This window comes from Odontesthes bonariensis, chromosome 19 (assembly GCF_027942865.1).
Source record: "Odontesthes bonariensis isolate fOdoBon6 chromosome 19, fOdoBon6.hap1, whole genome shotgun sequence".
Classification (NCBI taxonomy): domain Eukaryota; kingdom Metazoa; phylum Chordata; class Actinopteri; order Atheriniformes; family Atherinopsidae; genus Odontesthes; species Odontesthes bonariensis.
The window spans coordinates 29,585,136-29,607,626 of NC_134524.1; the positions used below are offsets into that span (position 1 = coordinate 29,585,136).

The 22,491-nt window shown below is 39.3% G+C and overlaps 1 protein-coding gene across 6 annotated transcripts in view; it reads right to left on the reverse strand.

The window, feature by feature from the left end:
* ablim2 (actin binding LIM protein family, member 2) overlaps nt 1-22,491 on the reverse strand; it is a 173,844-nt gene that overhangs the window by 8,799 nt on the left and 142,554 nt on the right. For 4 of the 6 annotated variants that reach the window (XM_075450690.1, XM_075450692.1, XM_075450691.1 and 1 more), the window contains 6 exons: nt 18,702-18,809; nt 16,324-16,377; nt 11,332-11,369; nt 11,027-11,135; nt 10,884-10,942; nt 808-2,192 (listed from right to left, as the gene is read on the reverse strand). In XM_075450690.1, coding sequence (XP_075306805.1) covers nt 2,070-2,192; nt 10,884-10,942; nt 11,027-11,135; nt 11,332-11,369; nt 16,324-16,377; nt 18,702-18,809 — 491 coding nt within the window. In that variant the 3' untranslated portion in view covers nt 808-2,069. Of the gene's footprint in view, nt 1-807; nt 2,193-10,883; nt 10,943-11,026; nt 11,136-11,331; nt 11,370-16,323; nt 16,378-18,701; nt 18,810-22,491 lie in introns of those variants that run through there. The other 2 variants (XM_075450695.1, XM_075450693.1) reach the window with 2 other exon arrangements.

Here is a 22,491-nt window from a genome sequence, read left to right on the forward strand (position 1 = left end):
CTATAACAGAATTTCAAATTGCTCCTCAAAACCCACATGTACAAACTGGCTTTCCTTTAATGTTTTTTTTTTTTTTTGCACGTGTTAAGCGTCTTTGAGTGTCCAAAAAAGCGCGATATAAGTTTGATGTTTATTATTATTATCATTATATGGGTTAAACTTGAAATGATCGAGGGAAAGAGCAAGTAACACTGCTGCCAGTTATACTTACATTTCTCAATAAAAAATAAGAATCAATGACAATTTCAAGTTCAGTATCTTTAGAAAATATAAACAAATCTAGAATTTGATGCCTGCAAGACAAAATAGAAGTTTGATTGAGACATGTTTACCATTGTGTTATATCATGTAGAAATTAGGCATGTAGAACCAGTTGCCATTTTTTCCTAAAAGCAGTTGAAACATGAACTAATCTGACCACAGAACATGTGTCCACTCTCTTTCTGTCAATATGAGATGAGCTTGTGTCCAGAGAAATTTGTTGTTAAAATGAACTCGATCCTGTGCAGCTTAAGTCTCAACTCAGAGGCTCTTAGAGTTGGACTTGAATATGTCTCGACCAGTCTTGACAACGATTCATGTCCAAATACTTTTGAACCTTAAAAGAAAAAAAACTCAAAAAACAATAAACGTTGTCTATCGTTTAACCACATTTAAAATAATTAGAGGTGGCACTTTCCTAAGCTTTGGCTGATACTTTTATCAAGCTTAGCCACCAAGCTAACTAACCCAAACCACACAATCCTGATTAATTCTTAGAGCAACAATTTAACAGTTTTCAGGCTTGATGACCCGACCTGAGCTCACCTCCAGTCTCGTACGATCAACGTCTCTGGGAAGCTTAACTTTCACTCTATGTGTCACTGCCAACATCTCATAGGGGTAAATCTGGCACACACAGAGTAAGCATTGTGGGAGATATATTCATTAATATATCTATTAATGTCCAAACAAATCTGCTAAGAATATTGAAACTTTTTTGTAAAGTAAGAACATACTCTTACCTTGTATTCTGGGGAGGAAAAGAAAAAGACAGAGTGTTAGTCCGGAGAAGCAACTGATTTTATTTAACTGCAGACCTATTATTACAACTAGCATAATAGAGATGGAAAATAAATGACACCTTATTGACCCAAATCCCCTCTACAACATTGGCTTTCAAAGGTGTCAAGAAGCATTTACCCTGAACACAGAGTTATGAGCTTGGAATCCTTTCTCACTCGCTCCTCAACAGATACAGCCAGGACTGTACCATAAACACAGCAGTAATTCTGTAGTTGGAAAATGACATCACCTCTCCAGACTGTTACCTCTAGTAACTGATCTGCAGCCAGAGCGGCAGGGCTCTGCATGCTTGGTCACAATGTAAATGTAATGTAATCAGGGATTATAAACAGACCTTAGATCTACACTTAGACAAAAGATTATATGGTACTTATATGATGTAGCTTAAGAATTAGCTGAATCTATTGTCTGAGGGAAGGGTTCTGTATTCAGCACCAATTTTGGGGTATTCACATTGCAGACATTTTCGTGAAAATCACAGAATTATCTGCAGATTTATAAAGACACTGATAAACTGTTGATTCTACGTTGATTCTCAAAATCACAAAAAAATGCCAGTAACATTGTCTCGGACCTAGATGACTTATTCTGATTACATGTTTCATCTGACTAGCAGGTCAAATGTCAAAGAAAGTTTTATTTAAAGACAAAACAAAAGGGAAATTGCATGTGTTCTTGAACAGAATCAAGGTAATGTAACCACTGACAAAATAGCAGATGCAGATTATTATTTTTTAATAACTATGGTTGCTTAACTTGATGGTAAACCAAACAGGAGAAGAAAAAACTTATCACGTGTATTACATTTTTGGTGGGAGTCTCATGCAAAAGGCATAACACCTTGGTATCTTCTGTCATGATGCTTGGCTATCCCTGAATTGTGGCCACTTTATGTTTGAGAGTACTTTAGCTTTAAGCTGGTAAGCCGGATTCTCTTTAGAGGACTGCCATTCTTCTACTTCCCCTTAAACTTTCCTGTTTAAATTTGTCATCACCAAATTGGTTTACTTGTTAAAATGAAGACAAGAGCTTAAGATAACAAGCTTGACTTGAAGTTCGGTCTCACCTCTCATCCCTCCCCAGCTTTGGGAGTCTGGGTCCACTTCATCCTCCACCATATCAGCAGCCTGCAGGAAAACACAAACTCTTAGACCATCATTCAGATTTTCTGTGTTATGCGGCCATAAACGCTGCTGCCCTTTCTCCAAGCAATGGTTCATCTCAAAGTCTTAGTTTATGCTTTTGCCCTTTTTTTTTGCAATCTATTAAGCAAACTGATATGACACATTCTTCTGCAAACTTGCATCACTTAATTTGGAAATTTCAAAAATTTGCGGGGAGGGAGTAAAGTACTTGTTTGTTTAATAATAGAGTAAAATTCATAGAGAGTATGAATTGTTGGAACACATCACATACATTAGGATATATATGATGTGTTACAGAGGCCTTAAAATTCTACAATTAAATGAAAAAAAGTAGTATTAGCGGCAGGACTGTTTTCTTCTAATAATCCCACAACGCAGTGCAAGATTCTGAATTTTGCAGATTCTAATAGCTGGTTATTGGCCAGCTCAACAAGCAACAATGATGATTAGTAAGTGTCCAAAATCTCAGTATTGCACCACAGTGTGAGGCCATGTCAATTTATATTTGGCTACTTGACAACACAATTAAAGTTTAATTCTATTTGTATTCTAATACACAATGAATGGTCATTATGTTCACAATATGCTTACACAAAAATATCAATATATTCAAAGTATCATTTTCAATTTTACAGCATCATATTTACTTTTATAGAGTATGTTCACTCTACTGCCAACACACTAAATCCACTGTCGACAACATTAACTTGTCAGCAAATGTAAAAATAATTGAATATAATATATGCCATGAATACGACATGACTCCTGAACTTTAATTTCCTACTCTGTTCTGTTTTGTCTGACTGTCCAACATCTATCAACAAACACAGAAGTAGAGCAGCAATATCATATCAGTAGATGATAATAAACAGAGGCCTCCCGGTGTGGAGTGAAAGGTACTGACTGACCCATCTGTAATCTGATACCAAAATTGTGAGAGATTTTTATGATGGAGGAAAACATCTAAATGGCCCTAAATAGTGCTCTGAGGTTAACTGTCAAGTCAAGTCAAGTCAAATTTATATGAATAGCACATTTCATGTAAAAAACAATTCAAAGTGCTTTACATAAAATAAAAGCATTGCGGCAAGGAGTGGAAGAAGCATTAAAATATATAAAAGAATATAGAGAGAAACAAATAAAAATAATTAAAATGATTAAAAACAAGCACCAGTCTAGATAAGTTAAAAGATACAGTGCAAATTTCATGCATAGACACATGAGAACATAAATGTTTTTAACCTGGATTTAAAAATGTCTACATTTGGTGAAAGTTTTGTCTAGCAGCAGCGTTCTAGATGAGCTGCAGATGTTTAATGCTCTTTTTGTGAAGTCCAGTTTTGTGAACTCAACTTTATTTATAAAGCCCTTTAAAACAGCCGTGGCTGAAACAAAGTGCTGTACATGAACAACAGCACGAAGTATAAGGCATAAAACATAAGAACAATGTAAAAACAATAATAAACAATAACAATATTAAAACAATAAAACAATTACAGAAACAGAGTCTCATGCTGGGTTAAAAGCCAGGGAATAAAAATGGGTTTTAAGACGAGTTTTAAAAATGGAAAGTGAACGGGCTTGTCTGATGTGAAAAGAGCATTACAGTAATCGAGTCTCCTGGAGATGAATGTATGGATGAGTTTCTCCTGGTCTTTTTGGGAGAGAAAACCTTTAAAGGACAAGACCGTTTTTTTGACATTGGGCCCTTGATTTCATATTATAACATGATGTTCTACTCAACCCTGCTTGTTGTTGGTAATTTGGAGCTGTTCTGAAGATATTCGAGAGGCGTCTGGCTGCTCTCTTGAGATATTCGGCCATAAAACGGTTTCCTATGGGCAACGTTATACAGGCACAAACTATGCTTTTTATAATTTATTAATTACTGTACACTAGCACTGATAACGTGGAGGTGCGTCGCTTACTTAAAAAAATCCGGGTTATTGTAATTTTGATTTTTTGTCGTAAAGTGGGTGTTACTGACGTCATCGTCGTGCTACTACCACAGACAGCCCACAGACCTGCTGCCTATTTATTCATTCGGCTAAAATTCAAAATTACAGTAACCCGGATTTTTTTAAGTAAGCGACGCACCTCCACGTTATCAGTGCTAGTGTACAGTAATTAATAAATTATAAAAAGCATAGTTTGTGCCTGTATAACGTTGCCCATAGGACACCGTTTCATGGCCGAATATCTCAAGAGAGCAGCCAGACGCCTCTCGAATATCTTTGGAACAGCTCCAAATTACCAACAACAAGCAGGGGTGAGTAGAACATCATGTTATAATGTGAAATCAAGGGCCCAATGTCAAAAAAACGGTCTTGTCCTTTAATTCTGTTGATCTTTCTGAATTGGTAAAAAGCTGCCTTGGTGACAACTTTGATGTGGCTGCTGAAAGTCAGATCTGAGTCTATCAACACTCCAAGGTTACGAACTTGGTCAGTGATTGTAAGGGCCCGAGTCTCAAGATATTTACCAATGCTGACCCTCTTGTTTTTGCTACCAAACAGAATTATCTCAGGTTTTTCTTCAATTAATTGTAGAAAATTCTCTCTCATCCAGGTGTTCATTTCCTCCAGACACTGACACAGTACGTCTGCTGGGCTGCAGGCGTCTGGTGACAGAGACATAAACTTGTGTATCGTCTGCATAACTGTGATAATTGATGTTAAAGTTCTGCAATATCTGACCCAAAGGGAGCATATACAAGTCAAACAGAAGAGGTCCAAGAATTGACCCCTGGGGGACTCCACATGTCATGGCCACTCAGATTCATAGCTGCCAATTGTAACAAAATAACTCCGGCCTTCTAAGTAGGACCTGAACCAGTTAAGGACTGCTCTGGAAAGTCCAACCCAGTTTTCCAGCCTGTGCAACAGGATTCTGTGATCTACGGTATCAAACGCAGCGCTGAGATCCAACAGAGCCAGGACTGAAACATAACAAAAATCAGTATTCAACCTGATGTCGTTTAACACTTTGACCAGAGCTATGAAAGACTTCCACTTTCATTCAGAAAGCCATTGAGCTGGTTTAATACAACTTTCTCAATAATCTTGGCTATAAAAAAGGTTAGAAACAGGTCTGTAGTTGTTCATCCTAGAGGCGTCGAGAGTGCTCTTCTTTAGGAGGGGCTTAATGGCCGCTGTCTTTAGTGACTTGGGAAAAATGCCTGATGCCAGTGAGTTGTTAACTATTTGTAGGGGATCACTTTCTACTGAGGTAAAAACAGTTTTTAAAAAGTCGAATGGTATCATGTTCAGAGGGCAAGCTGTTGATTTCAAATGCCGAACTGTTTCCTCTAGGATTTTTAAATCAACAATATTAAATTGTGACATAACATAAATAAGTTATTTCTCGGTTTTAGACACAGATTAGTTTTCTTGTTTGTCTGTGTGGCGTGAATGTTTTGTCTAATTGTTTTGATTTTTTGGCTAAAAAAGTTGGCAAATTCATTGCATTTCTCTGTAGAGAGGTCTGGGTTTGACTGTTTAGAAGGATTTGTGAGTTTTTCAACTATAGCAAACAGAGTTCGAAAATTGTTGACATTTTTTTTTATAATTTCAGATAAATGCAGCTCTCTGACCTTGCACAGCTCATTGTTATAACTACGCAGGCTTTATTTATACAGCTCATAGTGAATCTGAAGCTTTGTTTTCCTCCACTTACATTCAGCTTTCCTGCATTGTCTTTTCAGGTTTTTGACCGTAGTGGTGTTTCTCCATGGTGTTTTCTGTTTGCTCAAAGTGCTCTTGAATCTTATCGGTGCAACAGCTTCCATTACATTCAAAATTTTTAAGTTGAAATGATCCAGCAGTCCTTCAACCGACACTGCGCTCATTGTTGGTAACATAGCTATTGTCTCCCTAAACTTAGCACTTGTTTTCTCATTAATGTACCTCTTCTTAACTGAGAAGCTGGTTGTTTGAACATTCTGATTTTGAACATTATTCTGATCAATAAATCAAATGAAATACAAAAATGTTCAGACAAGGCCAAATCAATAACCACAACAGAAGAAATATCAACACCTTTAGAAATGAACAGGTCCAGAATGTGACCTCGAAGGTGGGTAGGTTCTGTTAAATGTTGCCACAAACCAAACATGTCCAGCACAGAAGAAAATTCTTTGGCATTACTATCTGTCATATTATCTTTGTGAATCTTAAAATCCCCGGTCAAGATAAAATGGTTAAAAACATTGGTATTTATACCTTGGGGGTAATCAGAGTCACCCACATGTGCTCCCACCACCCCAGAGAGAGCAGCGTCACCCATAGTTGCGCCGACTCTCTATTCAAACAGAGTCGGTCACGCCCCACCCGTCTGTTTTGGCCACTCTGCGGCGGTGGGCAGCCAGTCTCCGCTTCACATCCACCTTAAAGGTAGGGTAGGAGATCCTGGATTTTGAGTCCAGCGAAGCTGCATTTTGAAAATACACCGGTAAAAAGTCCCAACCCTTTTCTTCACTTTCCCCCCGAAGGCACGCCTCTAGAGTACATGAACGCGCACGAGCACGAAGGTGCATGAGCGCTGTTCTGACAGCAAGCATCGATCGTTGCTGTATTTAGTATTTAGTTTATGCTAACTATACGTTTAATAATGCTAGGTGCTAGCCAAGCTGGCTCTAGTTTAGCTTCCTGCCAAGCTTCTGGACGCGTAATTCGTTCAGGGAGCAGGGAACGCGCACAGGGGGAAGGAGGGGGAGGGAGGAGCAGATTGCAGTTTGATAGACGGCATCAGAATCCAATCATTGTGAACGGTCCGTTCACAATGATTGGATACTGTTTTTCCTAGATTGTACGTTCTAGAGGCCACTAAAACTTTTCATATTTGTGTCAAAACTTTTAATTAATTGGTTGCAATGGGGGTGTGAAGAGTATTTCAAGCAATATGTAAAAAAATGTTCCAGAAAAAGATCCCCTACCCCGCCTTTAATGTCGGTTCACTTCTTCTTCACCTCTGCTTGTGTGCGCTTCTCAGACCCCACAGCATTGACATCCTCGCACAGGCTCTCCCACCCACTCATCTTGCGTTTGCTGCTTGTCCCGGAGGACAGTGTACCAAAGAGTACATTGTTGCGGGCCTCCACTTCAGATAGTAGCACCGACATCTCGCTTTCCATGAAGTTCTTCTTTTTTCCCGTCTTATTCATTCTGTTTTCTTTATTTTCTGATCGTACAGAGAGGGGAATCACAGGTGCATAGCTCATTTAAATATGATTTGCATATTTAAGTAGGGGCGTGGACAGGGAGGAGTCGGGTGCTCCGACATGTGTGCTCAATTCCACGTTGATTGGGATGTACAAGCGAAATGTGCTTGGATTGATGCGTGCGTACAGATTCATACATCCGGATATTTTTGTACGTTGGAGGGCATTTGGGTTTGAGCGTACGCCATGTTTCAGTAGGAAACCCACGCAAGTCTTTGTACATGAGGCCCCAGGTTAGGTTCATAGAGTCTGTTACTACGGTAACTGACCGAGAGCTTAAGTTACCTCTCTTTGTGAAACAGGCTAGAGTTACCCATCTTTCTCTGGTTTGAGTTACCTCCCTTTGTGAAACGGAAAACTTTCCCTCATTTCAGGGTTAATAGACTCAGAGTTTTCACTAAACCTGCTTTGTGAAACAAACAGGTCCAGAATGTGACCTCGAAGGTGGGTAGGTTCTGTTACATGTTGCCACAAACCAAACATGTCCAGCACAGAAGGTATCTAGGTGAATGCCCTGCCCTATCTATGTGAATGTTAAAATCCCAGTCAAGATAAAATGGTTAAAATCAGTCGAAATAACAGACAATAATTCAGAAAATTCATCAATAAAACTTGCACAGTATCCTGGAGATCTGTAAATGATTAAGAACAGGTTTTTAGGAACACCCTTTAAAATAAAACTAAGATATTCAAAAGAAGTGAATTCACCAAATGAGATCTTTACACTCGAATGTATCTTTAAATAAGGCAGCTTCTCCTCCACCTTTCGGCATTTATCCATAAAACTAAAATTTGAGGGTGCTGTTTCAGTTAGAACAGTAGCACTTGTGCTCTCTGTTAACCATGTTTCTGTCAGAAAAAGAAAATCTAAATTGTGTGAAATTATGAAGTCATTAACTAACAATGACTTTTTGGACAGATATCTAATATTAAAGGAGAACTCCGGGGCATTTGAAGCGCAATCCCATTGCTAGAGGTTGTCAAATACTGACAGTAGGACACAGACTGGTGCAAATCGGCGCTCCCTGTGCGGCGATTGCGCTGTTTGCGCAGCCTGTCATGCTAGCCAAATACGTGGTGGCCAAGGGGCAAATTCTAAACCTTCCACGTAAAACAACAACTTGCACACTGCAGAAATGTCACACCACTTTATAAACCATCCGACAATAAAGTCACAAGCCTTACCATCAAAACCATATGCATGGTTCTCACATTACTGGCATGGGGACGTTACAAAACAACTTTATAAACAGCATGTCACTTACCTCTTTTGTCGGTATGCGTGCGCATGTGAAAGCCCAAAAGAGTCAATGGACGATACGAAGCAATTATCTTCTCTAGAACAGCCATGATAAACTATTTAAAACATTACAACAATATTACTGGGCATGAAACAACATGAAGTAATGCTAACCTAGCAGTATATGGTATTGTTGTTAAATACTTGAACACAGTTTTTCTAGAGAAGATAATTGCTTTGTATATGGGAGTATCGTCCATTGACTCTTTTGGGCTTTCACATGCGGGCGCATACAAACAACAGGTAAGTGACATGCTGTTTATAAAGTTGTTTTGTAACGTCCCCATGCCAGTAATGTGAGAACCATGTATACGGTTTTGATGGTAAGGCTTGTGACTTTATTGTCGGATGGTTTATAAAGTGGTGTGACGTTTCTGCAGTGTGCAAGTTGTTGTTTTACGTGGAAGGTTTAGAATTTGCCCCTTGGCCACCACGTATTTGGCTAGCATGACAGGCTGCGCAAACAGCGCAATCGCCGCACAGGGAGTGCCGATTTGCACCAGTCTGTGTCCTACTGTCAGTATTTGACAACCTCTTGCAATGGGATTGCGCTTCAAATGCCCCGGAGTTCTCCTTTAAGTAAAGCTAGCTTTGTGGAGTTTACACTGGTCTCTGTTTTATTCTGAGTGGTACCGTTAACAGATTAGATAGATTCACCCAGCAAGTTGACTGTTTTAAATTCCTTCTTTTACTAACTAATACAGGAATCCTACGGGGTCCTAGCTTGTTTTCAGACGAGCTGTCAGTAGTATGACTACTATAGCAGGGACCCTGAACGCATCATGGCATGTTATCTTTGTTTGGAATTCTGCTGCTGCTCCTTGAACATCCTGCACATCCCCTTGTGCCCTGCTCTGCCAGGACAGACCTTGGGTGACCTTGGGTGATGTGAAGTAAAGGGTCTGGTGAGGGGGAGGGCTGGGGGTTGGTTGCCTCGCTGCTGTGTCCTTCACTCTTATCTGTACAGTCATGTTTGGGTTTTTCCATCCCAACAGCATGACGTAAGTGTGCACCAAGTAATCTGCATCCAGTTCGATTCGGATGCACGCCATCAGGTCTGAAACGCTACTTACAGTTCCAAAAGATATTAAAGTTATCAATGAACTTAATCCCATGTGCGATGCATGCATACTGTGATGACTAATAGAGTGGGAGGGTGTGAAGTCTTGTGGTGCTTAAAGGTTATTTGACTACTGTAACACCTTGACCCTGAATAAGACCACCTAGTTGTCTAAAATCAAATCAAATCAAATCAAATTTATTTGTATAGCACATTTCATGTACAAACAGTTCAAAGTGCTTTACATAAAATAAAAGCATTGCAGCAGGGAGTGCAAGAAGCATTAAAAATACATAAAATAATATAAAGAGAAACAAATAAAATCGTTTAAATGAATTTAAAATCAGGCAACAGTCTAGATAAGTTAAAAGATATTTCATGCATAGACACATGAGAACAGAAATGTTTTTAACCTGGATTTAAAAATGTCTACATTTGGTGAAAGTTTAATCTCCACTGGCAGTTTGTTCCACTTATTTGCAGCATAACAGCTAAATGCTGCTTCTCCATGTTTAGTTTGGACTCTGGACTGGACCAGCTGACCTGAGTCCTTGGATCTAAGAGCTCTGCTGGGTTTATATTCTCTGAACATATCACAGATGTATTTTGGGCCTAAACCATTCTGGGATTTGTAAACCATCAGCAGGCTTTTAAAATCTATTCTGTGACTGACTGGAAGCCAGTGTAAAGATTTTAAAACTGGTGTGATGTGTTCAGATCTCTTAGTCCGGGTTAAAACTCTAGCAGCAGCGTTCTGGATGAGCTGCAGATGTTTAATGCTCTTTTTGGGAAGTCCAGTTAAAAGAGCATTACAGTAATCGAGTCTACTGGAGATGAATGCATGGATGAGTTTCTCCTGGTCTTTTTGGGAGAGGAAACCTTTAATTCTGTTGATATTTCTGAGGTGGTAAAAAGCTGCCTTGGTGACAGCTTTGATGTGGCTGCTGAAAGTCAGATCTGAGTCTATCAACACTCCGAGGTTAAAACACAAAAGGTCTCAGATTCTTCTGACATGTATGGGCTCTTGTTGTGATGTCATTGACACCTGGTGGTGAAAATGCAGATTGCAACCAATTGAAAAGGTTGGTAGCTCACCTTGTAGATGCCATTCCTTCCATAACCAGGTAAAGATGCAGATTTATTGTAGGGGAAATCTGCAGAGATTACAAGATATCAATTTTCATCTTATGCTTTCGCCCTTACTCAGTGTCTGGCTGGGCTTGTGAATGGCTACTCACTTGGCTGGGATATGTCAGTGGGCAGACTGCAGGTTGATTTGCGGGGGTTCAGGTCTTCTGGACCCATCTGACAATCAATCTCACTCTTCAAGATCATCCAACTGGTCCTCTACAAAAAGTATGGGAGAAAGAGACAGAAGAGAGAGAAGGACAGAAAGCATGAAAGAAGTGATAGATGATGGCAAAATATGAGTTAGTGAATTAATAAATGGATGAACAGTTTTGTAAAGTTTCAGAAAGTGACTTGAAAAGACAGACATCAACAGATATATAAAGGCACACATAAACTGTACACACAGACCCACCTTGCTTTCCTCACCATCTTGCCAGGATGTTCTAGAAGCTGTAAAACAGTCAGATGTTATAGGATCTCACAGGTAATGTGCTGGATTATCTGTCTCTTAGCTCCACTGCACTGCACTATTAACTCTAGTATAAATCAGGGAATCAGGGTTGTCTGGAGCATGACATCATCAGCTTCAGACAACATCTAGAAGGAGCTCCACATGCACAGCATAGAAAAAGTTAATAGCATTTCCATTACCACTGGTAGTTTGTTGGTCACTCTAGGAAAACATCTGTAGCATCTACAGTCTAGGTTAAAGTAGAAGTTGATATGGATATTTATGGTCCCATTAGGGTGATTTAATTTTTTTTTCTTTTTCTTTCTGTTCGGGTGATTTCAGATGGTCTGACCCAATTACATTTAGGCTGAATCCCAATTCCTTCCCTTGGCCCTAACCCTACATTTTTCCTTCTTGCAGGTAGGGTAGGTTTATGTTTATGCATTGAGCAGACACTTTTATCCAAAGCGACTTAAAAATGAGGATATAACATTACAGCTAACATCAAAGTTAACAATAAGCTACATAGAAGGAAACCACTAGTCAGACTCTGTTAGAGGTGCAGGGGTGACAGTGTTGAGATAGAGTGCAGGCATAAAGGGAAGTACAGAAAGATAAAGTGCTAGGATAGGAGATGCTCTCTGACGAGCTGGGTCTTCAAGAGTTTCTTGAAGATAGACAGGGATGCCCCTGTTCTTGTAACACTTGGTAGGTCATTCCACCATTGTGGAACAATACATGAAAAGAGTCTGGATTGTCTTAAGCGTGGCGTTGACACTGCTTGATGACAATCCTTTACTTTGACAACCGGAGTGACCTGAGTGATCGGGTTATGACCACAACTCGGTGCCCCTTTTCCTCTAAGGATCAAGTAGTAGTGGTAATCCAGCCAACTAATGGCGCTTTTCCACTAGCTCGCTTCGGCTCGGCGCACTATTGCGTGTTTCCACCAGCACGCAGTACCTGCAACCGGGTAGATTTTCCGTATCACCTCAGCCCTGGTTCCAAGCGAGCCGAAGCGTTACTAAAACGTGATGTCAGCCGACTGCCTTCCACTGATTGGCCGATGAGTGTCGTCACTTTTCAATACTGTTTTGTCTGGCGGCCAGGAGTCTTCTCTGGCTCTCGTCTCTTGCCTTCTGTGCGACAAAAAGCCACAGGGTGAGCCTGTCCTCCTCATATGTTGTTGTTGTTGTTCTGGTTGCGCAGCCGTGTTACGACGACCCCGCCCACGTCGCGGAGGCATGAAATGAAACTCGGTTGTAATGGAAACACAACCAAACCGAGCCGTGCCGAGCCGTATGAGCCGTGCTGAGCTAGTGGAAAAGCGTCAAAAACGGCCATCAATGCCCTACTTCAGGGGATAGATGACCAAAACTCATTGATTTACAAAAAAAGGGGGCACCATACCTCTGTAAAATGGAAAGGTAGGAACAAGTGCTGTTGCGAATGGAAGGAATTAGGACAGGGCCTCTGTGTATGGCCCCTTTCTTTTGACTGACATCTTTCTCTTTGATAGATGACCATGATATCAGCTGTGTGTGCTTCCTTATGATTTTGTGACTTCCTGTCTAACTGTGGAACCAAAATCAGCTAAAAGTTTACAATAATTTGATGAATATTTAATGGCCTGCCTTCTTTAGCAAAACTTTTGGGGCAAAAGGATTCTATTTTAGGTTTCCCAGAAAAAAACAAATAAATCTGTATGTTTAATAATGCAAAAAATAAATAAATAATGCAAAAATACATTGTTAAAATGCTACCTATTACTGAATATTAGTAAATCTCTATACGTAAATGTATCTTTTAGCAGAGCAAATACCCACAGAGGTGCATCCTACTCAACAGCTCTTTTCTTGGAAGGAAGGAGCGCATCAGTAACCTAATGTCTGCTTGAATACATACAATCAAGCTGATGATAGTCAGATGAATCTGTGCAACTAGGTCATATGCAGCTTATGTACTTGTGACATTTGATACAGTTGAATAGTTCCTTGAGTTATAGGAGTAAGAAAAGCTCCTTGGATTCTATGCATTTTGGTTGCTTCTGTCTTGTGGAAGACTATATTTTCTCAAAATATGCAACATATAGCACCATGGCAAATAGAGTGAAAACTGAAACATCATATTCAGACACACAAATTAGGAGAGAGAAAAACACAGTGATTGAAACAGTGATCAAGACAACACTAATGTCACCATACAAAGTGATTCATGTGACTGGCCATTCACAGAGAGCACACAGTCACAAGATCACCACTAAACCAACAAATGAGATGGTGAGATGAGTTCAGACATGCATGACCAGGGAGAGCAATAGGGGCCCTATATGCCCTATAGCAGCTGATTTTGGAACCAACTGATGATGAGATTGTTTTTATCTTTGTCCTATCTTTATTTGAGTCTCTGTCCTTCCATCCAACCTCTCAACCGGTTGAAGTAAATGGCTGCTCTTCTTCTTAAAAGGGAATTCTTCCTCCCTACTGCTAACCTTACATCTTCATTAGCTATTTACGGATATTTAACTCTTATTCAAAAAAAGTTGTGATCCTGTGTAAAATGTAAATGAAAACAGAAGGCAATGATTTGCAAATCTCATAAACCAATATTTTTTTATAAACGATAGAACATATAAAACATATATAATGTTGAAAGTGAGAAACTTTACTATTTTTCTGAAAAATATTAGCTCATCTTGAAATGAATGGCTGCAGCACATCTCAAAAGTTGGAATGGGTTCAACAAAGTGCTGTAAAAGTAAGTGGTACTAAAAAGAAACAGCTGGAGGAACATGTTGCAACTAACTGGGTTATAATTGGCCTAAGGTCATTTACATGATTGGGCATAAAAGAGCACCTTAGAGCAGTGGTTCCCAAACGGTGTGCCGTGGGATTTTGTGACAACCATACGTTATCACTGCAATATACAACTACACAAAAATAATCATTTTTTAATTTACTATATCAGTACTTTGTATGCACTCATTTTATAATACAGAGGCAAACTCTATACCTAAAAACTATTATTTAAAAAAAAATCCTCAGAACCCCATATTTCGCTGTTAACGCAGTTGTGCAGGTGGGAATTACGAGACCATGACACATCAAAGGCTGAAAGACAACATTAAAACAGAGAAACACGCAAGTGGGAAAATGGAGCGCTTTCTTGTGCGGAGCAACCACCAACCACCAGTGCAGACTGCCGACAACCCACCACCGAAAGAAAAGAGAAAAAAACTGTCAGCTGACAGTATCATGAAAGTTACCCGTCTTATGGCTTCAGTTGGACCGAGGATGTCAACAATCCCGAGTGCCTCCTGTCGGGAGAAGTTAGCTAATGCTAACTTAACTGCTAGTGAGCTAATGCTTCTGCATCATAGTACCCAAGCATCTCCCACCACGTGATTGAGTAACTTCTTCTTTTCCCCACTACCTACCTGTGTGAGTTGGCGTTCTCTACTCTGGTTTACATGAAGAACAACAGGAGGTCACGGCTCTCTGTTGAACAGGACTTGCAAGTGGCCCTCTCCTCAGTGCCACCGAGGATTAAAGAAATCTCCATTGATTATCTGTAGAATAACCCTTAAGTGGCCGTAACGTTAAAAAAATGTAACGTTTAAAACGTTAAAAAATGTAACGTTTAAAACGTTTAAAAATATGTGCTTTTATTTTGAAAGGCTTCAAATCAACTTCCGGTCCTCACAGTGCAGGAGACCTCGCAGTGCAGGTCTGCAACGAAGGGTCCTGACAGTGCAGGTCTGCAGCCAGAGTCTCTTGGAGATGTTGCATTGATAATTTGAAGTTTAGGACCATGGACAATACAGCTTCCTTGCATTGACAGTTCTATGTGCTGAATTTCTGCTGAGTTTCCTTTGCCTCATTTTTAATTTTGTGGCCTGTCTGGTTTAAATGAATGTGTTGCTGCTTTGATGAAGCCTAATTTGATAAAGTTTCAAACTTATTTTTTAAAATATTTTGTTAATAAATATTTCACGAGTAATATAGTTGTCTTTGTCACATTTTACTTGGCATTAGTAAATAATTATGCACATTTACAGATATTTTACATGATATGAGTGATAACACGTGTTATAAGGACTATTTTGCGCAATGGGTTTGCCTTGTGATTTTTACTTGTCCTTTGGTGTGCCTTGGGCACAAAAAGTTTGGGAACCACTGCCTTAGAGAGGTAAAGATCATTTCTATGTTTTATTTAGAAGAAACTATTTTAATATTTGCAGATCATTGCATTCTGTTTTAATTTACAATTTCACATACCCCCACAGCTTTTTTAAAATTTGGGTTGTAATTTGCCGAAATCCAAACAGGAAGTGATTAGAGTTTTGGTACAGCGTTGTGCTATTGACTGAACGTAACCCTGAACTGAAAAATAGTTGACATACTGAACTTGCCATCCATGAGTGGAAATGCTCATATGAATTGCATTTCCCTCCTGTTACGTAGCAAGGTTTAGAGAACAGCCCAGTCGGTCATATTTACAGGTATGAACATTTTGACGACTTATTGACAAGGCCATACTAGAGGACCAGCAGTTTAGTCTATAGGCCTAGTTAGGCTTATAACAATAGCTGTGTTAGTTTATTTCCAGAGAGGACATCTGCTCTCAGAGAAGGGTCATGGAGTAGGTACCGTCTTGTTTTTCCATCAAAATTTTTGTGTTGAAAATGTTCTTTTTGCACATTTTTCATAATATTACTGTCAATATTGTTTTAGTATATACACTTTTCCATTATGTTAATTTTTCTAACTTGGAATGTGCCCACTCAAACAACAGCTCTATGCATGTAAACCTATAGAGTCTACTGAGCGAGTGCAGGCCTTAGAAAACAAAGTAAAGCAACTGGGATATAGAAGATGACTGATAGTTGACATGCAAAACATCGTGCAGAGACCAGACCAGAGAGGGACGTGTTAAAAAGCAAGTTAACTGTACCATGCTGTCTGTAGATGGGGGGTTTTCTATAGATATTATCTTTGACCACAGTCTCTGGAGATGGGAACAGAGCATACAAAAGGAAATTAAAGAAGCGACATAGGCAGGGGGAGAGAAAGAAAGAGAAAAAATGGAGAAAAAGAAGCATGAGTTAGCAGTTATTGAAAGATGGGATATTTTAGGGAGGCAAAACAGCAGGCATAGTATGGCTCGATTGAACCCAGACAATTATAATTTTTATGAAAGCACATCAGAAACATCAGTTTTTTAAATAATCATGGAACATTACATTACATTACATTACGGTCATTTTGCAGACGCTTTTAACCAAAGCGACTTACAATAAGTGCGTTCAACATCGGTAGGCAACATATTCAAAATATATTAGTATATTGGTCATTATTTAAGGGAATTGGGCGTTATTTTGACACAGCACAATTCAATGACACAATGGGCCTCATGCAAGAACATTTTCGTATTTTTATTCTAAATTTCTCTTACTTTTTTCGTACGAAGGTCTCGTACGAACACGCCACGTCAGATTCAACAAACGCTCTTATCTTCGGAAAAAGTGTGTAAACGACCTGCATAAATGATGAATCCCACCTGTGCGTATATAATTGAACGTGCACGAGGATAGTAAATTTGCATACTCCACGCCTAAAATTATACCATTTAAGGCTGTGCTTCCTCACTCCTGTGCCAGGAAGTGTTGAGTGTTGAGTCATGAGAATACGGGCTCTGAGATTGAAGTTCTGCTTCCAGAGATCCAAAAAGGAAAATCTGTCATTTTTAGCAGTGTCAGCAGTGGAATTACGGGACCTGCTAAAGCGAAGAAATGGGAAGCAATTACGAGTGCTGTTTAGTGTCACCCGTAGTTCGTAATGTCACCGAAATAAAAAAGAATTGGTTTGATATGAAAATGGATTAAAATGCGCTCGATGACTGCAACTAAAGCCGTGCAATCAGTTGTTGCCTCATCATGATGGCACTTTGATGGGGCAGTCTTCTGGCACCACACCTTCTGGTCTGCCTGTGCTGGTTCAGGTGGAGACCCTCGTTCATGGCAATATTGTGCAAATCTGGCATGCCTTCTCTGGGCCATAGAGCAGTTTGCCCCCCCCCCCCCCCCCGCTGTATCGAGACACACCCACCTGGCCTTCAGCTCAGTGCGCTCCACGACAGGAGCACAAGTGCTTTGCTGTGTATGTGTGCATTGCTCCGATTATGATTGGCAGTCCAGCCACGGCATGAAAGTTCCTCTTAATTTGTACTTGTTGGACAGCGGTGTATGGGAATCTTATGTACCATGGGTGATAAACTGATGAGAGTTTTGATGACAAAGGGGAGCGCACGACTCACAGAGGACTGGGACACCCCCGATCTGTCTCCAATCTCGCTCTGAAAGGTTCAAGAAATTCTAGGGTGGTGAGGACCTGGACGTGTGGTGGAATTGGGTTTGATTGGTGTGGTTCTCTTTGGAGTTGTGGCTCTAGCAAGCTGCATATTTGCAGCAGCACAGTCCTTGGCAATCTAAATCGAGATGTCAGCCATTCGTTTGTCTCTACACGGTCTCTTCAAGAGCCTGACGCGCTAAGGCATCCGAAAGTAGAAACTCAGCCGCTGGTTACACTTCCCAATAACCTTGTTATATACAGAGTCAAATTAACCTTCAATTAGTGCGTAATTTAAGTCAAACAGAATAATTTCAGCATCATTATGGGGTATAATGTATATATTTATTTATGTTTGCTTCAAAGTAATTAAATATACAATCCATTAGTCAAGCGAACTTGATTGGAATAACAGCGGACAATTTTACGAAACTCCTACGACAGGTCTGGATCACTCGTAAATTCTGTTCGTACCTGAAAGAAAACGTAAAATACGAAAAGATTGGTGAATGCGCAAATTCTCTCAAATCACTCGTACGGATGATTTAAGAACAAATCTGTGCGTACGAACGGTTCTTGCATGAGGCCCAATGATACTAGAAACCATACATGGCTTAAGCAAGTCTTTCAGAATTTCAGAGGAAACGACTGACCGTCCATCATGTTGCAATGACTGAATTCCAGTAACTGAGGGTTTACAATTATTGTTTTGATGGAGAGCTATGGTGGAAGCAGTAAAACCAAATCTATCCCTTGAATTTGTTGGTATATCTAACTACAATATTGCTAAATCATTATTGTAAATACAATTCCATTTGCTCATAAATTTGGCACCAATTATTTAATGAAAGCTTGTCTGATTATGACCTCACAGCTTACCTTGTATTTCATCTCATCAGCTGACAGCCTGGGCAACAGAAAATGTAAAGGTGTGGAAAAAATTAGAAGTTGAGCTGCGAGCAGAGCAGAGCATTTATGGCCTACCTGGTATGTGGAAATGTCGAGGAGCAGCCACGTATGTAGAAGTAGATGAGGGGGATTTGCCATCAGAATAGGTGGATAAGCTGGGTGTACTCTGACCACTTTCACTACCTCCAGTGGGGGACGGCAGTGGGCGGGCATTAGATATGAAAGGCAAAAGGGAAAGGGTTTGGGAGAAAACAAAGGATGTCGGGGGCAAAAAGGCAGCGTTATTGTAAGCGTATTTTATAAAGGTCAAATGTAAAGCTCTAACTGTAATATTTATGCCAGTGATTTGATAACCCAGCCATTTACTGTCTTTATACAGTTTACTAAACCTCTATCTTGAATTTGTGTAGATGTCAGAAGCAAAAATCATGTACAATTTTGAATGATACCCCTTTAGTGTAGATGATGTTGAATTATTCTGTCCCTTATCAAAACTTATTTTTCAGTGTTGCACACTCTGGACTTTTTTATCAGGATCCCAAAGATTAAGAAAAGAACACAACGTATATTGACGTTTATTCAGGAAGTCTTAAGGCACACTTTGGAACCCTTTGGCATTGTCTTATGGCATGCATGGAACTGATCTAACATTACTTCTTTTATTATAGAAAGCTACCAATAGTGATGTGCCTCAGACAGCAGGTCACCAGGAGGAAAATACCCTGCCTGTTCAAAAATGAAAGGGGAACCTTGGGAAAATGACACCAAGGGTTCTCACCAGGTGTCACGAGGAAACTCAATGTTTAGCTTGTGCAACTGTGTCATCACTGAACGTGTTAATGGTGTCAACAGCTCCATAACTGTCATTTATCTGGAGAGGGAAGGAAGATCTGTGAAATACTACTTTCATCTCCTATTAGCCATCACTACAGAAAATTAGAAAACTGTAGGCATGACCTGTAATAGACATGTGCATTCGAATGACTGTGTGTATATGTGTGTAGGGTATCTAGGGTCACGATCAGGACACACCCCACAATCTGTTCCGTCACAGAAAGGCTGGATGATGGAGTCACTGACATCCCCGATGCCAAAAGTAATAAACACTCTACATCCAGAGCCACAGAGAGACTAAGAGTGTGTCTGTTAGCTGATTGAACAGAGACTCCTCTCATCAGAGATAGAATGATGATCGGCGATCTGGATGCAAGTTGATGAGATCACTGACACACACAGCAACGGCGCTCATTTGTGAGTGATCTCCTGTGCACAATAACACACATGCCCAGAAACGCGCACACATAAAGATCAGAGTACTGTTAGTGTAGGTCTAAATGTTGCGCAGATCCTCCAAACATTTAGAGCTAAGAAAGGAGGCTAAGGGAGTTTGGGAGAGAATACCTAAAAATTTATCTAAACAGATTACATAGTGTTGAGGGTATTCATGAATCCAAAATCAATAAGAAGACACAAATCAGAGAGAAAAGCATGGATTATTCACCCTTGCAAGACACTTTTCTCAACTGCAAACAGTAATTCTATAGTAAAATATGATAAAGACTGGAACTGCCAGGCCGCAGTGTTATATGCCACAAGCAGACACAAAATTGCAGCTCTGCCCACTCAGTCTGTTTAATTTCTTTGTTTCTTTCATCTTCCCCACATAAGACACAGCTTGTCCATCCCATCATGGAAAAACCCTTGATCGTGTGTCTGGGATTTTCAGCGGAAAATGTTCGAGTGGATGCTCACACTCTTTCAGTCTTTACCTCCTTAATCATCATGTCATGTCAAGGCCCAAGCATGCACAGGAGTGTATTCCTACTGTAATTAAACTTTTGATTCGTATATGTTTGTTGTTTTTTTTTAAATTAATTTTTTTACACACCAGCTAGAACACTGCCATCATCAGATGCAGGTCTATTAGAGGTCACCGGAAGCAGTTGTAAGAAGATTGGTGATGCGGCATTTGTGACTTACACCCTAAAATTATGGAACACACTATCCATAAATATTAGGGAAGCAGACACACTAGACACTTTCAAAAGGCATCTTAAAACCTACCTTTTCACAAAAGTAATTTATTAATTTTATCTTGCCTGTTCAGATAGCACCACGGATAAAAGAGAGATTGGTTTATTATCTTCTTTTTACTTGTTTTATCTTTTTTATCCTTTTTTTAATTTTATGCATTAGTTTTTCTTATATTGCGCTATCAATTTCATCTTGTTTTATCATTTTATTTGTTTCGAAGGGTGCCATTGCACTGTCCTAAACCGCCAACATACTCCCTTGTATCAAATATTGGAATAATTAAATGTATACTATTTTTCTATATTCTTGGAAAAATATATATACCCCAGCATGTTGAAGCATGTGTGGCTTCAACATGCTGAGGTATATTGTGGGAATATTCTATTCTTATTGATTTTATGTAAAGCACTTTGAACTGCAACTCTTGTATGAAATGTACTTAAGAAATAAAGTCTTACTTACTCTTACTTACTATTCAACAGGCGGTGACTTGCATAGTGAAGCACAGGGCATTTGTGACATGACCTGTTCGACACCTTACTGCCATCAGTAAGAGAAACACCACTGAGCCATGTTACATGGATGATCAAGAAATTCAACTGTGAGAAGGTACATTGGGATTTTTGTGTATTGGGATACTAATAAAGTACAGATTAAAATAGAAAATAGAAAATATTCTATTTTACTATAGCGTTTTGGACATGTGGATGAACGGATCGTTTATAGATTTTGTAATGAGACCTGAGCTGGTTTTAAAAATATATTTATCTTGCAGTAATGTGCTGATATATTTAGGTGAGACAACAATCAAGTTGTCAATTATAGGTTCAGAATATGAATGGTGATGAGGGTCGTGCATGAACAAGCACTATGAGGTAATGTCAATCTACAAAACCTAGATTTTAGTATTGCTAATAGATCTGGTTACTCTCAGAGTTTATAATCACTTCTCTGCCAAGTCTTAACCTCCTAAAAGCAACTAATACTTCAAATAAAAATAGAATACTTGAGCTAAATAATGTTTTCAAGGTAAGGGAAAGGGTAGGGTTAGTTTGCTATAGTACATACACAAATCTTATTGAATTTAAATTAATTGCTCTTCATTAATCCTAAAAAAAGTCATTTTTGTTGCATTAAAAAAAAAAAAAGTTATTTGTCATTACAAAGCAGTCATTGTGGAGTTATTGCGATGGGCAGGAATGGCCTCATTTGCCTTTGTGAAACAAGGGAGCTGAAGAAGCCTCGGACGGAACACACTTTATTGTTGTTTCCATTCCTAAATATTTCCAAAAAATTGCAGGTTATTTCAGTTTGTAATGTTCTATTCAAAACATCGAGAACACAGAAAAACAAGGACAGCTCCACTTCTGGTGTAACAAAGAAGCTCTATTCAAAACATTATATGTTTATATCTGACTCCACTGTTCACCTTGGCTTATTAATTTCTTCATCAGATCTACTATCTGCTCCTCAAACTGCACTTATTATAGCAGAAAGATTTAACCGAAAACATATCATGAAAAAAATGGGACTAATAAGGTAGATAATAATATTTCTTTATTTTAACAGCTTTGCTGCTTCATTGGAAGGAAACTTTTAATCCCAGAGAAAATTTACAATGGATAGGAGCTAGAGCAGGTTGGGTGAACAGCTATGGATATTTACATCAGATAGCTTGGGAGGAATAATGTACCTAAATGTATTGTACGAAAGTAATTTTAGCAATGGCACCACATTTTGAGACCTTGAAAAAAAAAGCTATTATTCAAGTAATAACTGGAGATATGGAGTCAAAAGTCAAGCTGTTGTGAACTGTGGTTTCCTTTTACCT